The sequence below is a fragment of the Corvus cornix genome, chromosome 2 (genome assembly GCF_000738735.6).
Source record: "Corvus cornix cornix isolate S_Up_H32 chromosome 2, ASM73873v5, whole genome shotgun sequence".
Taxonomy (NCBI): Eukaryota; Metazoa; Chordata; class Aves; order Passeriformes; family Corvidae; genus Corvus; species Corvus cornix.
Genome location: NC_046333.1, coordinates 62,678,980 through 62,699,896, shown reverse-complemented (window position 1 = coordinate 62,699,896; position 20,917 = coordinate 62,678,980). Strand labels below are relative to the sequence as shown.

The window sequence follows — 20,917 nt, the reverse complement described above, 5'->3', positions numbered from 1 at the left end:
TCCCCCTGTTTTGGTTGGTTGGTTTTTTTCTTTAAATTTAACTAGTGGCTAAGCCTACTTTATTACATTTTATATTAAGATTTCATTTTAGTATATTCTTACAGCTAGACAGTTCCTCAGAAGAGCTGCTTTACAGCTTTCTCTGAGCTCTCAGTCCTAACTGTGGTGTTCTTTGGGCAACACTGTAGTCACTGTCTTTTGCTTCCAAGTTTTAAAAAGCAATTCATAAGCTTGTGTTAGATTATTTTCCTTAGGCCAGAGGAAATTTAAGCTAGTGATAATTGTTTAGAAGCATAACCCATAATTTTAAAATATCACCAACTAACCATTTAATGCTTTTCATGGAATAAGTGTAGTGTGAACACTATAAGCACCTGCAAGCCTGACTACTTACTCAAAACGTTTAAAATACAAACAATGACAAATTCTCATAACGCTTATCTACATTGTTCTTTGTGAAAGGGAGGTCAGGTGTTAATTTAGTCTAAGTCTGACTGCAGCTGCCTTAAGAGAAAAATACTCTTACTGCTTTGAAAGTTTATTTCACCCACATGTAGGTCTGAACCAGTTGAAAGCATTACTGTGGGCAAGGTTCACTGCTTTCCCCTGACCCTGTCATACTTGGTGAGCAGTTCAAAGTTCGTATCTTGAAGATGTGTTTTGTTCTCATTACACCTGATACTGCTTTTAAAAAATGCTAGCTTCATTCTAAGAAAAACAAGCTTTAAAACAGAAATGAAATAGTGATTAAATACTTTAAAATAGAAATGAAATACTGCTTTTTAACATAATGTACAAAGCAGCAGATTTCATCACACTACCCATAAAAATTACAATCATTCAAGAAAACAAGTACTGTTTTCCTTTCAGCCCAGCTGTCTAACACTTAGATCAGAAATAAGTGAAATAGTGCAATCTAGAGAACAAGGTCAAGTGAAAAGGCAGGGCAAGTTATGTGACACTGCCATCCTCTTACACTCAGAAACTCTGGAGCTCATCTGGTACCAAAGCTGCTACTTGGAACAGGGCCAGCAACGAGCTGGTTGCTTGGGCCCCTGCCAGGTTCATGTCTGAACATCTCCACCCATGGCGATTCCACAGCTCCTCCAGGCCGAATTTCTGTGACCACCCTTCATGGTGAAGTTTCTTCCCCTAACAACTGCAGTTTCTCTGGAGGCAGCTTGTGCCTGTCACCTCCCATTCTCTCACTGTGCTGAGCAGAGCCTGGCCCTGCCTTCTTCATATGCTCCCATTTGGAAGTCGCAGACTGCAGGGTGGTCCCCCTTCATCCATCTCTTCCTCAGGCTGAACAAGCCCAGCTCTGCTTTCCCTCCTTCACCCTGTGCTCCAGCTCCCTCACCATCTTGGTGCCCCCTCCACTGCACTCGCTCCATGAAGCCCATGTTTGCCTTGCTCCAGGAAGGCCACAGCTGGACACTGCTGCCGAGGTACTGAACAGGGGTGACAATCAGTCCCCTGCGCCGCTGGCTCCACGCTTGCTGCAAGAGCCCTGAGTCTTGTCAGTGTTCCTTACCAGAGGTGCCCATTGCTGAACAGCCTCAATGAGTTGTCTGCAAGAACCAGGCCCTTTTTGGCAAATGTGCTTGGGAAGACACCACTGCCCCCCACCTACACTGTTCAGTGGAGTTACTCTGTCCCAGAAGCAGAATGCTGCTTCTGCTTTTGTTAACCTTTATGAGATTCCTGTCAGCCAGTTTCTTCTGCAAGTCAAGAATAAACCTTTAGACCTGTAATTTCCAGCATCTTGCTTTAATAAATACTTCTGAATTCAAAAGCAGGAGACACATTTCTTTGCAGAAGGAAAACAACACACTTGTCAGCATTCAAGATGTTGCTGAGAAAAGAAACTTGAATCGTGATTTTACTGAATTTCTTACTGCAAGTTTTCAGACAGTATTCTGGTATCTTACAGATTTTTCCACTCTTCTCCCTAAATAACAACCACCAGTAGTAATTTCAGGAATGTTTTCATCTAGTTCAGTTGAAGCTACTGGATTATAGTCAACTTTCTGATTTGGAAACAAGGAAGATTAGATCTGCCCAAGTGGTCATGGGCCACCCTCTCTCTGAAACAGCAGAAGAGCCAATAATAAACTTTACTGGAATCACCATGCTGACAGCCAGGGGTTTTATTTGTCCAGATTAAGCACTGGCCTCCAGAAGGGTTATTTTCAAGTACAGCTTTACAGTGGCTAATATAAACTCAGACACTTCTTATATCTTGCTCTGTCATGTGCCTTATAACGGGATAACATAGAAAGAGCACAGATCCTATAAGCAGCCAGCTCAGGTCCAAGAAGGCTGTCAGTCTAGAACTTCTGGAAAAAAGTGGGATGGAATTCAGAGCTATGTCTTTGTAATTTCATCTTGGTTAGACATGCCTGACGAGTATACCATGGGTTACCACATAACTCTAAAGGCAAGTAACCTCTTTTCACTCCAAATTGCTGATCTCCTTACCCACCTAGCCCTCTCCATCTTCCTCCTCCTACAAGCCCCATACACTGTTGCCACAAGCGCTAAGATCATGCATAAGAACAGCTGTTTACATCTGCAAATCATTCAGATTAACTTGTGGTTTTGCAGGTCACCAGCCAAAATACCGAATACCAAAAGCCTAACTAAAAAGAGGAACCAATACACTGGGATTGTAGGAATTATGCTGGAAGCAATCAAATCAAGATGTTAGGACTATTTTTCTCTAGAATACAATGGTCAGGGCATTACCTTAAGCATCTGGAAAGGTATATGCCTGAACAATTTATTCAGTTACCTTTTACCCAGTTAACCCATTTCTATTTTATGGGCCTCTTTGAACAGGATTTAGATCCTTGATCAGATGTGTTTCTAATGCAATAGCATCAGGGTAAGCAGGACATTTTATTTACCTTTTAGTATTGTCTTGCAGCCTTTCTCCCAGTTGCAGAAAGAACTGGAATCCTGTATCAGCTGCAGCCAGACTGGTATGGATTAGCAAAGAAAAAGCTCAGGCCGTTCTTCTCCATTGAGGACTAACACTGAGTTGTTAAGAGATTTAAACAAAATATTTGAAGGATGTCAAGTTCATTTCCATTCCATCTGTGCAATTCCAAAGTGGTAACTAATGCATATATACAATAAATAGAAGTATGCTATCCTTTTCTAAGTTTTCATTAGAGTTTAAACTATAAAAAAATGTTTATACTTTGGAGTTGTGAATCTTAAAAACACTTCCTGATCCACATAATTAAAACTGGCTAGTACATTTACATAAAAATCAAACGGCAGTTCAAGTATTTGTAAAATATCAAAACTTAATACAAGTAACTTTCTTCTCTTAAGCCTGACTTGGAAATTTTTGATGTTTTTAATTGCAAATGAAAAAGTGTTTTTTTCTGCTAAGACAGTTCAGAAACAAAAAACCACAAAAAAACCAAAACAAAACCAAATCAACTTCACAGAGGATATAAAATCTTGTCCTGGTGCAAGGACGTACATTTCAGCAATAGTGTCTTTCAAAGTAGAGAAGCCAGTATTTTCTACCAGATGAGATAAAGACAAACAACCTTGTTCCTGTGTAGGTTTTTTTTTACTATACATGTAAGCAAATGTTAGATTAAAACTGATTTACATTTTTGTGAAAGACATTTATTGAGTACAAAAAATCCCCATTACATTCAGCCTTATTATAAATGATTACACGCAAAGAAATTCAAAAGTGTGTAAGATCAACAGTCTAACTGGCTGAAATTTTCAGAATTTACATAATTTATGAACCCTTACTTCTCAACTGTACAGTAATAAAATTCAAAAAAATACACTTTGTCTTTCCAGCAATACTAGTCAGAGGGATTCTGTGCTCATGGTGTTAATGGCAGCCCACACTTTGGCAGCTCTTAGTTTCACGATTTTAAGTGTAGGACTTCCCATATTAGCAACAAGGTGTATGGAGAAGAGAAAACCTAAACAACAAAAATTTATGCAAAGAGTTCGCTAAAAGCTGCCAGCCAAAGTTCAAGACTGCAGGCTTAAAAGTACCATTGTCCATGTCGAGGCAATGAAGATCAGGTTCAGAAAAGCCCTCCCACACAGAAAAGAGGTTAAAACACACATGCTCACATCAGTGCTGCCTGATGGGGATGCCCTACTGTGGATTTCCAAAGCTATAAAGCCTCCAGCTGTACATCCTGGATACCCACTTCTGAGATGCTACGCCATCAGGTCAAGACACCAAGATAAAAGATCTGCAAAGTGAACTTTAGAAATTTTCCTATTGCCTTTGGAGGGATTTTATTTACTGTATCCAAGATATTGAAACAATGTCTGTAGTCTTTGTATAAAGTTAAACTACAGGTATAAACCTACAGTTTAGTTTCTGTACAAGGAAAGATGAGAGAAACATGATGAAACCCCAGCTCATTTTCATGAAACTTCTGCACACTTTTTATCACTGCCTCACTGCTGAACACTGACATTTCATGTCATAAATTCAAAGATACCAAAATTTAAAAACTGATTTGCACAAAAGAAATTTGAAATAACTTTATATACACAACAAAAAGCCTTTTTAAAGTACAAAAATAACATCTATATGCCAATTAGTTACCATGCTGTGATAGTTCTTTCAGTGCCTACACATGCAAGACTGTAATCTAGATTCAGAATAATTCTGCATCTGTAGAATGTATCAGAATATAAAAAAGATTAGTATGTGACTAACTCTTCTTATTTTCAGAATGAATATGTATTCAAAATATCTTTGTAACCAATACTGCAATATTCCAGTCTCTGCATGTATACATGTAGATAAGCAGCTTTCCTCTTAGTAGATTTTAAAATCTCCTGTACGCTGGTATCTACACAAAAAAGCTACAATGGTTTTAATGAATCTAGTTACACAACGCAATTCAAAATGTACAAAACTATAAAAAAGGGGACATTTATTGCCATGCATGAAACTTAAGTATGTTCAACTAAAAATTGCATCAAATGCAATTCTGTTAAAAAAAAAAAAAAAAAGGACTTACAAAGCCATTTACATTAACACTCTTAACATTAGATCAGCAGAATTAGCTCTGACTAAATACCACAAGGGTAAGACACATTCCTTTTGCTGGTGCCTATTAGATCTTCAAATCCATGGAAACATAAACCCAGGAATCTTCATTTCCCACAGTCAAATCAGATCATGAAATCAACTGAAAAGAGAAGTGTATTAGTTTTCTCCTTTTTCTCAATCCAATCACATATAACCTCTCATTTTGTATCAAATTATCATGAAAATACACTCTCCTTTTGCTATCACAACTCAAAACATCCCTAGAGCAGACAAATTGCTCTCTCCTGCTAATAGTGACATGTAGGCACAACACAGACACAGCAATTCTAGATAGCCATGTATCAACAAGCCACAAGAAAATGAAGTTCTTTTATTAACTCCACTAAGTGAACCTCACTTCTATGGTTCCATTTTTAGTTTCAGGGCTAGCAAAAGTCATGAAACCTGATTTTTTTTACAAATTACAAAAACCTCAGATTAGACCAAAAAACCCTCTGTCATAAGTACAGTAGATAAGGCCTGATCTTCAGCACAGCAAACTCAAAGGCAACATCATGATAACTGTAGTACCAGGAGCAGATAGAGTAAAGCTATGCATCTTTATTCCCTTTTGCCTTAGCTGACAGGTCTGCAGAGCTTGTACAACCTCATGCATTGTTATCTATGAATGTATGTGGCCAGTGCCTGAATTGAGTGCATCTTGCAGCCAAGGTTGTAATTCAAAACAAATTCATAGCTTTCAGAGTACAAGTCATTAAAAACTATCGTAACGTTAATTCTAGTTATGCTTACCAAAGAAATGCGTAAGAGTAGTAGTGGTATGCTAAGAAAAGAATCCGAAGTAAGTGGTTTTTTAAAGAGGGAAAGATAAGGGAAAAAACCCCCAAACCAAACATCAAAGCTTTAGGTAAGCACTAAACTTTCAATATTATACAGGAGGGTATTAAAACTGGTGTAACAGGATGCCATACCAGGCAGAAGAAGGAAAAAAAAAAAAACAAACCACCCCAACCCAGAACATTTTCTAGTGATAGAGTCTTTACCTCTTTGACTGTTTTTTTAATGAAGTCTTTTCTGTCAGATAAATCATAACTAGGATATTTTTCATACACCTAAAAAAAAGTAAAAACAAAACCACAAAATAAACCTCAAATTACTTTCATTCAATGCATTGTATAAATAGAAGAAGCTTAAATGAAATTAAGGCAAAAACTGATGTGGGTACTTCTAGTACTACAACTGCCAAAATGCCCTCTGTTATTTAGGGAAAGACACAAGCTTATTTTCCTGTCTTTATTTTGACCACATAAATATTTACATGGATGTACTGTTTTATGTTTGGTCACTGACTAAACTGGTACCGTAATTTTGCACATCAACAAACTGAAATGCCTAGCTTGCCATGTCACACAAATAAGAATTGTGCAGTTTTTGTTTTAAATGCTCTCTTAAGCAGTCAGATAGCCCTGCACTAGTGTAGGAAGCTAAACAATTAATGAAAAATAAATAAGCCTTGGTATTTGATAAGTAAAACTGTGATCCTTTCAAGAGAGTAACGGAAGAGTCAACATGTTTGAGTGCTATTCTACAACTACTCTTTTATTAACAGAGTGGGAGAGGACCAAACAAACAGAAAATAGATGCCAACACTGACAACCAATTCAGAGTATTTTATTTCAGCATACCAAATTTCAGACTTCTAGAATGACTATAAATATGAACAACAGTTACATTCAATTTTCTGATAAGAATAACTTCTGGTTTAATTTTCTCAAGACAACATCTGTAAAGTACCAGGAAAACCAAACTTGTGTGTTAACCAGAAAGTATCAAGGTAACTGTATTGTTTGTTTGGGTCACTTTTCCCCACCTTTCCCTTTTCTGGCCACATGGTTCCCACCTGTTCTGACAATTAATGGATTTCTTGCTGAACTGATTCAACTCACTAACTCAGCTGAGAACTATTCTGATAGCTGCTGACAGGTGAATGGACTTAAAAAGAGAACATATGAAGAATGAGTGTGCAAGGTGAGCAGCAGAAATGTCCAGAGCACAGGACACAGCCCTCCCCTATGGACAGCAGCAAAGCTGCTGCACTATCTAAACATTTCAGGTTTTCACTGTCATACATGGCACTTGGTTTGGAGGTCATAGTGCTACTTCCCAGATAGCTAATTTTAATATTTCCCTTTTAATGCTAGTATCAGTGTTGCAGATCTAAAAATTAAAGCTCTCATCGTTACAGCTATTAGCAAGAAAATAAACTAATGCAAAAACTATTTAGTTTCTGAACAACAGTGCAGAGTATAAGCCTCCATTTCTGAAATGATGATAGAAATCCATTCCCAAACAATCCACTCACTACCTATACAGAGACTGCAAGATTGTATTTACTTACCTCTTTGCAGATTTGTTTCATTGTAACCTCCTCCAAATTTGCATTGGCCAACAAATTCTTGACAGTTTCCTTCAGTTCTTCATCTGTGGGTGGTTTCTTCAGTTTTTTAATTAAAGGTTCATCATCTGAACTATCCTCAGACTCACTTTCTAAATATGAAGAACAATTTGGATTGTAATAGAAGGTTTTCAGTTTGTCTGCTTTCCTCCTTAAAAACAGAAGCCATCAGAACTTTCCACAAGCATCCAATCCAGATGTTTTCGTTTGAAATAGACATCTTGCTAGACCATCCATTTAAAAACAAAGCTAATGCTATCAGTACTACATTTATTTATGAATTTGTGTAATTATTGATGAACTATCAGTTTACATATCAACAAGAACTCTAAAAAGTATGGGACTAATTTAATCTATCAAACTAATGCAAAAGACTTATTACAACAATTCTAATTCAGGTATTATGACCATAAAAAAAAAAAAGTAATTATTTCCTTTAAAAAGGAGTTTGGATTTCTTTTTTCCCCTAGCAGTGCCAAAAACACTAGGCTCTTGTAATTTTGCAATTTAACTTTGCAAACTTACTATCAGAAACACCATGAGAACAAGTAAGAACTTCGTAAATTAAGTGAAGGAGCACAGGACACTCCTACAGTCTTTTCCAGCAGAAAAGGAATTAGACCAAATGACTCCAACATCCACTCAGTTCCTCTACTGCCAACAAGACAAAATTCAGAGCAGATGCCAAACAAACTGGATAATGACTTTACAGAAAGACCTACTTTACATTTTGATTTTGGTACTGCAAACATATGCTGGAAACAGAAATGCAGGAAGAGTAAATAAGAAGTTATGAATATATTACGTAACTTATATGAAAAACACATAACATTTGTGTCTATACATATATGCTGATGACAAAATAAGGTGTACACACAACACAGCCACATTCAGTAGTCAAATTGAAAGTACACTGAGTTCAGCACAGGCCAGTTTATTCTGCTGAGAAATAAGGCTATGAAAGAAATTTAGCATAATTCTGTGCCTAAATGCTTACCCACACCTTTTCTCAAAGCACTGACAAGAAGGGGAACTAATCTGACCTGATGCTTGTGCTGTGGCATGCATATGCCAATGCTGGCATTAAATGAAGTACTTTTGTAGTATGGATATAAACTGCATTAGTAACTTGGACTACAGTTGAGAAAGACTTCGCTGTTATCTCAGAGTGTCAGAGAATTTAAGGTGGGAAAGGACCTCTGGACTTCCCTGAGCCGCTGGCTCCACTCTTGCTGCAAGAGCCCTGAGTGCTGTCAGTGTTCCTTATCAGAAGTGTCCACTGCTGAACGGCCTAAATGAGTTCCCTACAAGAACCATCTGCCCCTGCTCAGGCCCTTTTTGCCAAATGTGCTTGGGAAGACACCACTGTCCCCACCCTCAGTACTGCCATCTTTACAGAGCTATTAAGAAACTCAGTGTCTGTGTACTCTTCATGCACATTGTGAGATATGAGAAAACTGACTGCAAAAGGATGCATGGAGAAACTATATCTATGTTAACAAAAAAACCATATCAAGCTGCAGAACCAAAGATAGAAACGTGGGATATACACCACTGGGTCAACTACAAGATTCGCATAAAGCCACTGTAGCAGCCCAAACAGAACTTTACCAATGTTCTTCCAGCAAAGAATGGAAAACTTGGCTGATACTTTCAGTTTATATGCAAATAAAAACAATATATGTGCACACAGCAGAAATTACATGAAATATACCCAAACGAACAGCTTTTTTCATTAAATACTGTTTCAAGGAAAGAAACATCAAGTAGCAAGTCAACAATTTACCAAATTCCATTTTCTTTCACAATTAGGTGCAAAAGGTTGCTTTCTAATAAGCACACCAGTTAAGCTACAAGACAACATATGAAAGATTTAAAACATTTACCTTTTCTAGAACTGTTCTGATTTTTCTTAGTAGTGCTGCTGTCTGCCTTCTTGACATTTGCACCCTTCACAGCTTTCTTAGTTTTAGAAGTAATCTTTTTAGATTTTTCTCTTTTAGTTGCTTTTCTAGGGGGCTACAAAGAAGAAAATCAGAAAATTAAAATTATAGGTTTCACCAGAACAATCCATACCTCTTCCATAAAGGGAAATTGTTCACTCTGAGGACAATTTACTCCAGCCATTCCATACCAACAGAGCAGGTGCAGCAAAACAGATACACTGCCTACATCCTTCTACCTGTAGTATATTAAAAGCCTAACTCTTTTAAAAAATGCTGCAATCAAAATCTCTCTGCCCAGAGAGATGGGGAATGCCCATCCCTGGAACCATTCCAGGCCAGGATGAATGAGGCACTGAGCAACCTGATCCAGTTGAAGGTGTCCCTGCTCATTGCAGGAGGATTGGACTAGATGACCTTTAAAAGGTCCCTTCCAACCCAAACTAATCCATGATGTGATGTTTCTCGCCTAGCATGCGAAAAGTTACAAAGAAAGCACAAAATACGGCGAGATTCAGACACATCAGAGAGTGCAGGGATCTTTCTAAGGCTGCCAACTATGTTGCTTACTTTAATCTAAGATATAACACCTGAAGAGAAAGACTAAGATATAAAATCCAGGAGGAATATGGAAACAAGATCCCAACCCAATGCAGTCAGGTAGGTCAGGGACTCCTACTGAATTCAAAGTTAAGTCCTAGGTATCAAATCATACACTACATGATGAAATTACAATAAAGTCATCACAAGATGATACAAGAAATGCAATCACTTACATTAGAAATCCTGGCTGCCCCAAAATGACACATAGCAAACGATTTTATAAGGTGCATACATACACCCAAGAACCAGAACTTTTGCCTTTTATCTAAATGATTCTCTAAATTCAACACACAAAGAATTTAAGAAAACCTCTTATAAATTGCAGGTGTGTTCCCTTTTCTTTCAGTTAAATATCACTTACTCCCCAACTCTGTGTTCCAAGAGTTACCAACTGATAACAATGACATAATGTTGAAAAACAAACAAAACCCCTCATTACCTCATCTTCACTTTCTTTTTCTTCTGAAGACTCATCCTTTTCCTTCTTTTCATCTTCTTCACTACTGGATTCATCTGACAAGATCTCTGGGCACTTGGTGCGTTTTGCTTTTCTTGTTGTTCCAGAGCTACTCCGCTCTTTCTTGCCACCTTTGCTTTGTGGTTTTTTGGACTTTGGCAATGGCTGAGAGACAAGAGATGTGTGTAGTCCAAGTAGGAATATAAAAGTGAATTTTAAAACGATAAATTCTTTCAAATCACATGAAAGAATAGTAAAAAAAAAATACAGGTGTCTTAACACAACCCAGGACTATTTTATGTACTACACTTAAGCCATAGTATTTTGCAGTAAGCAACTATTCACTACTGAGCTAGAGCTGAGCAAAATGAAATTTCAGTTCCAAGCTAAGTGCACCCTTTCCCTAAGCAAGCAAATCTTCAAAAGGTGGGCATTAGAGAAGGGAAGCAAGAAAGGTTCCTTCTAGGTTGTTCTTTCACCTACCAATCCATAAAAGCAAGCCTTTTCTTTTGGTAATAAATCAGCTGACAACTTGGAAGACTTAAAGGCAGGAATTTTGTCATGTCTTATGCAAACCTGCATTTTGCTATAACTCAGTGCCTGTGTCCCTAAAGCAGCATGCAGACCCCTTATTCGCATCGCTTACCAGTGTTTGTTGGGAATAGATTTGATTTCCTGAGCAACAGTGCAACTATTTTAGCATTACTTTCTAGATTAAAAACTGAAAGTCCAAGAAGATTAACAACAGAGTTTAGTAGTCTTGGCAGTGGCACTCTGAATCTAGTGCACAAGCATACACTAGCTAAACCAAGCTGTTGGACCCTGCAACAAATTCTATTTGGTGATGTACAAGCGTGATAACGTACATCTGCCAAATACAGCAAACACAGGTAACATCTGACATTTGATTTTCCTGTCTTTTCATGTATCTATTCTCCTCCACCCACAAAGGAGAAGCTAATTGGTATTTGGAGATGGATATCCTAATTAGCTCCATGTGTTGAACTTGCAGTTCTGTGCGCTAACAGTGTGTAATGGGTACACCCACATTTAAACAGAATTTCTATTTAAGTCTTCACCCCATTAAGGATGCCTGCAGTAGTAGGACAACTCTCTTTCAAGCAGTCATTCCTACTTCAGTAAGCTAAAACAGTAATTGTATCATCATTGGAAACAAACAAACAATGAGCAATAGAAAACAGATGCCTTTTCCATCAGAACAGAGCTACAAAAGCAAGTGCAACAACCTGCATCTCACCTTGCCTGAAGATTTTGGGTGCATTAGGAAGTTTAATATTCTGGTTACGAGCTCACTATTAACTCCTGATCTTTCCAAGTCAAGAACTTCACAGATACTTTTCAACATTGCATTTCTAAATCTGTAGGAGAAAAAAAAAAGAGGTTTAGTATCACATCCTAAACAGTCAACATTTGACTGCTAGAAGCTGCTGTCTGGTTTGTGCCTGCCACCTGACAATACATCTACACAATCAACTTCCAGTCTTATCTATGGTTAAGCAAAGAATCACCACTATATTACATAAAGCAAAATAAAATAAAATTCCCAAATCTCTATGTCTGTATAGTAGAATATTAAAAAAAAGTTAAAGAATCATAGTAAAAAAAAAGTATTACATTTTTTATGATCTCTAGCCTGAATAGTAAAGTTCTGCAAAACACATTGACCTTTGTTCATCTTGTTCAATGCTGTTAAAATATGACATGCAAGTGTACAGTCTGGGCAGAAATCAGCCACAGAGGCAGAATAAATTAACAAACTGCTCAACAGCTTGTGTTCCACACACAGCTGCAAACAGCAGCAGAAGCTACCACAGTAACGTAAGCACATGTGGCTCTGTACCTTCATATGCAACCCAATGCAACCAGGTTTCAGAATATTTGCTGAAGACTAAACAAGTTGTTTCATATGGAAAATACAAAAAAAAAAAGTGCAAAATGACTTTTTTTTTTTCTGATAAGGAGAATTCCACAATTAAACCCATGGGAAATGGTCAAAACTCCCCTCAGGAGACAGTTTGTCTTGTGGATTCCAATGTATTTGACAAACCATACTCCTGGAAAACTGCATATCTGAAGAAGAAAAATTTGGAAATTCCAAATTCTGGAAGCCTTTCCACTATCAACAAACAGGCACTAAAAACCCCCCAGTTTTAGAACATATTGTGTAGATGTTATTCTTTCATTTATTATGACTAGCTACACAAATACACAAAGTCATTTTACACACTTTCAGTCCAGCCAAAACTAAGTTGCAGCAGCTTCTCCTGTTGATGGAAAAGCAGCTTATGAAGGGAGACAGTAAAAAAGAAAAAAAAAGTTTGTGAGACTAGTTGCTACAGCAATTCTAGTATGTTTAATATATAATAAGCAGAAATGGCTTTTGATTTTGAAGGAGGAAGGTTTTGAGGCATAGAAGGATGCAGGTTTGCACCACGAATAAAGTACAATGTGTTCACAACACTATGCTTGCCCTGGGGAAATAATGCTTTCCTCTCACTTGGCAGAAGAATCTGCTAGTTAGCATGCAATAGTTAAAGCCAGGAAGGTGGGAATTGTGAATAAAATGTTCACTATTTAACTTAATACGTTTCAAGCTGTCTTAAGAGACCAGCTTGTGTGATTAAAAGGAACTCAGAAGAAAACTGTACAGCTCTAGTAAACAGCCACCTGGCTTATAGCTTAAATTTCATCTCAAGTAAAATTTTGGAAGAAAAAGAAAGAAAAAACAGAGTGCATAGCATGAGTCAAGCTATGTTAAGTATCAAGAGATCATTACTTTTTTAACATTTCTTCCTTCTTTTTATATTGGTCACTTCCTTTTTCAAATGGAAACCCACTGAACTGACCCACATTCTTCTTTAGGGATGCAACCTAGAACAGAGCACACAGATTACTTTTTTCATTGTAAGCAGTTTAAAAGATTTCATCCAATTACATTTGTTAATCTTTTATACAAGAAAAATCTGTTCTAGCATATAGCTTTCTGCTGACAAAGTTACACCTTTTAAGTTATAACCTACATGGATTATACCTTTACTTATCTCATGACAGATAAACTACAACAATTAACTTCAGCTTCTTGTAACTGTGGTACTTTTAATAACTTACTAGTCAAAGTCACCTGCCATTTCAAGCTCATTTAGAGTGTACTGCATGATGAGTTTCAGGTTTGCAAAACAACAACATTATGAAGACTGTTGCATGCTTTATATCATGTAATTTGTTACAAAATAGGGGTTTTCATTTTTTATTCTATAATCTGCTAGAGTAAATTTGCTTTACTAGCTTTTCAAAGTCTTACATAGGACCTATCTTATTTTATTTAGCAGGACTGATTTTTGCATTTACATACCACCCAATTTACAACTTCTACCATTACACCTGACATCCGATCTGGGTTGAACTTCCATTGCAACAGCCCTTATAATGGGAAAAGTGCTCCCATCAAGATCACAAAAATGTATTTAAGTTCTTTGTTTTCACTTCGTCTCCTTTTACAAAAAAAAAAAAAAAAAAAAAAAAGAAGTTAAAAGAGAACCCCAGATCTTTCAATCTTCTGAGATCTTTATAACACTATCAAGAATAATTTGAACTCACTTTCAATACTCCTACAAATTTTGTTTCTGCTGTTTCTCCATTAGTTTATAATTTTACCAAAGCTGAGCTCCTTTTCCAAAGAGCTTTGTCCAGCACCTAAAGAAAATTTGCAGGTGGTATGTTTTATTAAAAAATGTTAATTACAAAGCACATACAAATAGGTGCATACAAGACAAGATCTGACCTTCACTATATTAAACAGCATTCTGAGTTCCCAGAAACTATGATTAAATATAGTTTTGACTGAAACCATACTGATATGTTCTTTTTCTGAATACTTGTGGCAACAGATCATTCTTTGCCATTAAACAAACATTGCATTGGAAGCAGTGGTCTGAGATATTACAGATAGCATGCACCTGTACTAGTGCTGTTCAGTTCCTGGTTTCTACACTGGCTGCTCAAGTCTCCAATATATACAAAGATTTTTAAAAAGCTCCAATAATTATAGTAAATGTGTAGAAATAGTACAATTTAATCTACCTTATTCCACATTTTGCCTCCATTAGAAAGGAAAACGGGTCATATTTACTCTGAAATTTAATGCACAATCACTGATACATAAACCACTCCAAGAAAGATTTGCCATTATATTTTAAGTGTCATCCTTAAATACAAAATGGACAATATCATATTTTAATTCTCTTGGGAAAATTGTTATATATAAAACCCCAATAGTGATTTTTATCACATTTATCTTTCTACTGCTTTCTGCAAACAAAGGAAGAAAAATAGGTATGCAGCAATGTATTAATACATGGAGTATTTTGATTGTCATCTGCATGTCAGCAGCTTTTAGCATGTGAATCATAAATTATTTCCAATTCATCCTTGTAAGGTAATCCACCATCGTCCCCTTAAAAAACACAAACCAATCTACATTCAAGAGACTTTCAATTTAGTACACTTTGCCACAGGATTTTTATAGGAAGAGGGTTTATAGGAGTTAAAAGAAGGAGACTTACTTAACTGGTCCTGCAAATACCCATTTTCTAAGTAGTTTGTAATAAATGGCACTTAAGAAATAGATCCATATGTGCAAATGTAAAAAACTGCACTACAAACATTTTCACTATACATGAGAACTAATGGATATACAGGACTGAAATTCTTACAGTGCCTGGCCTGTTGTAGAGGAGTTTGTGCAGGTTCCTAAGTTCGTCTGTCTTCTTTTTACTCAGAAAGAACTGTATCCTCTCAATTTCACAGAGTTTTTGTCCTTTTCCTGAAACAATTAAAATCAATTATGCTATTCATCACATTCATATATACCTATGTGTTTATAACTTAAAGTTTCTACTGTTTTTTTTAAAAAGCAAAGAACTTACTTAAAAATGGCATTAGACATTTTAATAGGTCAAACATTAAGCAGGCCTTTTCCTGTCACTTAGGCACCTTGACAGGCTCTTTACCTGCCTTACTACTTAGATCAGGGTACAAGGATTTGGCATTTCTTTCTATTCTAGTTGCTCCTCTGTTAGTAGTGGTGAGGGACTGAAGATCCTAATTCCAAGTAAGTTTAAACATCACGTAACTTTTATGATTTAAACTGATGCTACAGAATAAAAGAGGGTTTTCATATAATAGCCTTATTATTTTTAAACGGATCATGACTCATAAGTTAGGTCTCATCTACAACAAATTAGTGATTTAATCTTTTTAGAGTTTTCATTATCATTCCTGACACTCAAAATTCTTATGTGAGAAGTCAAGCTTACCTGGTGTAATTGTAAAAGGTTCCTTCTGCAGTGAGGACACTTGCATGGTCAGTCGGTCAACCTTCTTCTTCTCCCTTTTTCCTTCAACAATGAGACTCTTTTCTGCAAAAGACAGCTTCCTTAACCACAATATTCTTCATTGCAGATTTGACTGAAGTGACAGGGAAAACAAGACTGACTCTTTGAAATAGCAAACCAAAAACGGATGATGATATAACCAGGTACTATGACACTTTCAAACCTTTGGCTAATATGCCAACATGATTCTATGGAGCTGCATGTACATAACTAGAAGTTTCTCTAGTTCATAACCACAACCCTGTATCCAACATAACCATGAAGACAAGACTGTATTTCCTAAAGGTAACTTCACCCACCATGGAGACTGCAAGACTACCCATCCTTTCAGAAACCCATCCTTGTCTCCTTTCACTGCCTTTTTCAGGTACAAAACTGACACTGTTTGCACATTCTCCTTGGATGCTGCAGTCGCTATGCACACAGCTCCACACACAGCACTCTCAAGAACAATACTATCACCAGATGGGCAAAAGCAGAGTCCAGGATGCCAGCACACAGATTCATTTCCCACTACTGGACTGGAGGAACCACACATTTCAGCAGGAGAAGAAGCACAAGAGCAGTGGGACTGTACTACACATCCCAGGGCTATGCAGAGAAGCACTCTGCAGGGCACAATACAAGTATCTCTAACACTACAGGAATATTATTCCCAGAAATTCTAGTACTGCTTACTAATGAATACATTTAGCTTGTTTCATGTATACCCTGCACATCACTGATTTAATGATACCACTCCAGAAGAAAAAGCTAAAGCTTCACCTAAACATTTCATACCAAAATCTTGATCTCAAATAATACTATCCTTAAACAGATGGGCTGTCCTGGCTTTAACATCTGAAAGCAACTTCAAAACCTGTATGAACATTATCAAAACTGGTGTGTGACTGCCAAAACCAGAGCAAAACATACACTTGTGTGTTCACAAGAAAGTTGTTTCTGAAAATTCAATTCTAATTACTCTGCTGTTTTCCAAACTGCATAATCTGTCTTCTTTCTACTACCTTTCCTAAAGCCAAACTTCATCTCTTTCAAGGATCCAAGAGCATCAGTGATTTGGTTTTCACTGTGCCATATCACAGCTCTATTTCCACAAAAATTTCCATTGTGGAGTCTCCAGGGATCTGTTTTCAAAGGGAAAGCAAGCATTTTTGCATAGTAGTTCCTTCATCCTGTTTTGTACTCCTTGACTATCCTCCTCAATTACATGCCACAACAAAAAACTTGCCTTGCTTGCTCATCCTATCATATTGCCACAATTTTTTATTGCTAAAATTAGTCAAATGGAATTTCCACTGACCCAATATAATTACATTTGGATACCCAGAAAATTAATTCTCTGTAGTTAAGCAAAGACATCTATATTATTTCCGAAACTACTGCACACTTAAAAGCTTCTCTTTTGTAAACACAGACCAATTCAGAGTGTTACTGGCAAAAAATAATTTGATAAGGGACACTACCTCCTATAATCCTCAAAAAATTTATACAACAACAACAAAATCCCTAGTATTGAAGTCCAGGTTGCTGGCATTTCCTTCAGTCTTTTCTGTGATAAACCACCACCACTGCTTTTAGCGTTGCTTGTTATAGTCTACTGGGAAGCTATTATGACCCATGAGACAGATGCACCATGGAATCTCCTCAATAATTGCACAATTAGCCAAAAATCACAGGAGACTGCATTCAGTAGCTTGACATTCATTAAAGAAAAATTTATTCAATGGAAAAACAAGTACCCTTTTCTTCTTCCTCTTCCTCCTCTTCCTCTTCATCTTCATCACTTTCCTCAGCTTTGTTTTCAGTTTCAGGTTGTTTCTCATCTGTTTTTTCTGAGGACATTGTATCTTCTTTTGATGAATCAACAGAAGACATGGTGTATGCTTCTGTAAAAAGAGTCAGGGGAAACCATCAGTAGAACAACATCCATGAAAAACACAGGAATGTTACTTTCAAACATGATCTTGTGCAGTAGAAGCAATGTGCTGGTACTGTCATGGTTCACATTCTCTAATCACTGAAGTGTTCTGCGTACACACAATACATACAATTTTTCAGAAGAAGTTGCCATCCATTCTGCAACTAGTCTGGTTAAGAACACTCTAAAAGGTTATAAATTCTTTCCACACACAAGTCTTCAAGCTGCTTTTGTGAAGCATTCGGAAACACCCACTCAAAGCAGCTGATACTGTTATCTATTAAAAACTGCAGTGTTTTAAGATATCACCATTTTACTGCACCCTGCTATAAACTTATTTCTGCTCATGGTTAACTATGCATGAAGTTTCCTAGTAACTTAAACAAGTTACTTATTTAAATGGGAAATGGAAATAGAAAAATTTTTTAAAAATGTTGCAAGCAATTCAGGAAAGAATTAACACTGCTTTCATAACTCAGACAGCTGCTGCATCTTTGGGCATGAAAATACTTCCTGGTTTTAATTTGTAAACCTACAACAAAAAGGAATAAACGCTTCATACTTAGCATATTTAAGACTCTTTTCTTAGCATGTGAATTGGCCTATATGTAAACTTTAAAACTAAAATATCTTAGTTATGTATGTACCATTTCCCTACTAATAGAAAACGTCTATGCAGTAAAGCAAGATAACCATATGCTTCATTTTTTAAAATTCTAGCTTTCAAAAACTTTCACCGTTTGGATCTGGAACAAAATTTCATGTAATTAAACATTTTCTTTTTGCAATATTAAAGCCAAAACTATCTGCAAGAGATCAGGTGCAATAAGTAACTTATTTAATTTAAATTCGCTGCCTATATGCAGTATTAGCAGGTGCCAGAGATCAATGGTGTTCCAAAAGACACAAAACGTGAGTTAATATGTATTAGTAATAGTACGAGGAAAATTAAAGCTTCCTGGCTAAGTCACCAAGAAAAAAAAGAATCTTTTAGGATATTACTACCAGTATTTAATTTGTAGCAAGTAATCTGGCATTCTCACGGCGATTACTGACTTTTACTTGAAGTCACGAGTAAAAGCAAGGGAAGCACTACAAGCTCTTTCCTTCCCCTTTCAATGGGAATAGAAGAGCAAAAGAAAAGTTAGAAACTTCTCAGCTTTTCACCACCTGGGTTCATGACGACGCTTTGCTTGGGAGAAAAAGGGTTCTGGATCGACCTTTACCGGGAGACGATCTCCCGCCTCGCCTGGGGCTTTTCAGACGGGGACCCTCCCTCCACCTGTCCCCTCCTTCCCGACTTGTAAGCTGGATGCCGGGGCAAAGAGACGGCGATGGGCAGCGCCCGGTGGCGCCGGCGGCCAAGGCGCCATCGCCTCCTCGTTCCAGCCGGACGCAGGACCGCTCCGCCCGCTCCCGCCGCAGGACACCGCAGCACCCAGGCAACACCTCGGGCAGAGGCCGGGAGGGAGGAAGCTCCGGTGACAAGCGCCCCGCACACGGCGTGTCCCCGGTGCGGGACGGGAGCCCTGCGGCGCGGCGGCCGCGTTTTGTTTCTCCTCGTCACAGCCCGTCCCCGCTCGGCCCGGGCGCGGCGAGGCGGGACCGCTCTCGGGCGCCGTTACGGCCATGGCGGCGGGACCCACCTCAGCTCGAGCCCCGGCTCCCGGCTCCCTCCTCAGGCGCGGCGGCAGCAGCTGTAGGCGGTAGTTACTGCTGGGCGAGACGGGTCCGGGCGCAGCGACACACACACCCCCCGCCGCGGCGCAGCCCCACAGCCACCAGCCACTCTTTCCCTTTCCCTCTCCCTCTCCCTCTTCCCTCCCTCCCGGAATCAACAAGGTTTTCAAAATGGCGGGTTCTCGGGCGGCGAGGAGGAAGCGGGAAGACGGCGGCCAATCAGCGCGCGCGGCCCGGCGGGCGCGGGGAGGACAGGGGAGGGCTGGGGAGGGTGCGCGTCACGCGCGCCCGCCCGCGGTGACGTCAGGCCGCGCGCGGCAGCGGGCGCGCGCTCCCGCCGAGAGGAAGGGGGCGGGGGATGTGAGGGGCTCGAGGTTGCGTTTTCCCTTTCAAAGCCGTCTGTAATTGCAACGCCTTCAAAAAAAGCTTTAAAGTAAGGAATCTGCATGTCTTATCCTGCCTAAATTGGGCGGTGATTAATATACACTCCCCAGACTTCCCTTTTGCACACAGTATATGAATCGTAGTGTTTCCTAATACCTCTGGAACAGGTTGCGCAGTGAAGCTATGGATGCTCCATCCCTGGAAGTGTTCCACACCAGGTTGGATGGGGGTCTCAGCAGCCTGGTCTAGCGGCAGGTGTCCCTGCCCGCATCAGGTAGGTTGGGACTAGATGATCTCTAAGGTCCCTTCCAACCCAAGCCATTCTACGTTTTTAAGTATTTCGTAGTATTTGTGTTCCACATGTATCCTACTTTTACTACCAGTTCTACATGACTATGCTTTACGCGCGCCTACGATGAACAATTCCCCGGAGCGTGGCGTTCTTCCCACTTCCTCTGTTTTACTCCAGCGCGGCTCCTCCCCGCGGGGGCTGGTCTAAAGCGCCTGTTCCTTGCCGCGATTCCTTGTGTCGGATCTGGGCGCGCATCCGTGCGGCCGCGGCGCGGGCGGGATGCGGCACCGGGCGGTCCCGCGCGGCTGCAACGGGCGCGTCTCGCTCGGGACGCGGCTGGACGGGGGTTGCGGCCAACGGGGGGGAACGGCGGAGGAGTGAGGTCGCCTCCTTGCTCCTGCAAAATGTAGGGTCACGGGCGACCCCGGAATGAGCCGAGGGCCACTCCCAGTCCCCGCGCTGTGGCCTGAGTTTAATTTTGAAGTTTAAGACTTAGTCTTGGAGCCTGAGAGCAGGCCAGGCTGGTCTCCACGTGCCTTCAGCAGGGGTACACAGACGGTGTGTTGGAGAAGGAAAGCAGCCCGAACTAGCCAGTGCCGGTGACTTGTCTCAAAGCCGTGTTGTCCCAAGAGCAGCTTCTTGGCTAGTGTGACAAGCTGTAGGTATGTGGCTCTTACTTTGGGAGGGACCAGGTAAAGGGATAGTAAAA

At 39.2% G+C, this 20,917-nt stretch overlaps 2 protein-coding genes across 2 annotated transcripts in view; one reads left to right on the top strand and one right to left on the bottom strand.

The window, feature by feature from the left end:
* Nucleotides 1-3,570: 3,570 nt before the first annotated feature.
* DEK (DEK proto-oncogene) lies at nt 3,571-19,695 on the bottom strand. The gene is made up of 11 exons (XM_039569736.1): nt 19,499-19,695; nt 17,674-17,820; nt 15,854-15,955; nt 15,251-15,360; nt 13,315-13,409; nt 11,776-11,896; nt 10,500-10,682; nt 9,401-9,533; nt 7,458-7,606; nt 6,103-6,171; nt 3,571-5,198 (listed from the first exon to the last, which is right to left on the bottom strand). The coding sequence occupies exons 2-11, from the start codon at nt 17,807-17,809 to the stop codon at nt 5,187-5,189; spliced, it is 1,110 nt and encodes a 369-aa protein (XP_039425670.1). The 5' UTR covers nt 17,810-17,820; nt 19,499-19,695; the 3' UTR covers nt 3,571-5,186.
* Nucleotides 19,696-20,635: 940 nt separating this feature from the next.
* The window catches only part of RNF144B (ring finger protein 144B), a 95,668-nt gene continuing 95,386 nt past the window's right edge, over nt 20,636-20,917 (top strand). Inside the window, exon 1 of the mRNA XM_019287887.3 lies at nt 20,636-20,870. The gene's annotated coding sequence lies outside the window, so the exon portion shown is untranslated. The remainder of the gene's footprint in view (nt 20,871-20,917) is intronic.

What these genes read in the sequence shown, in the direction of transcription:
- DEK (XM_039569736.1), bottom strand. Translation starts at nt 17,809, where the DNA reads ATGTCTTCTGTTGATTCATCAAAAGAAGATACAATGTCCTCAGAAAAA. An exon ending in AAGGAAGAAATGTTAAAAAA is followed by an intron (nt 11,897 to 13,314) that starts GTAATGATCTCT and finishes TTTCTCCTACAG; the next exon opens with ATTTAGAAATGCAATGTTGA. An exon ending in TCAGAACAGTTCTAGAAAAG is followed by an intron (nt 7,607 to 9,400) that starts GTAAATGTTTTA and finishes CTTCATATTTAG; the next exon opens with AAAGTGAGTCTGAGGATAGT.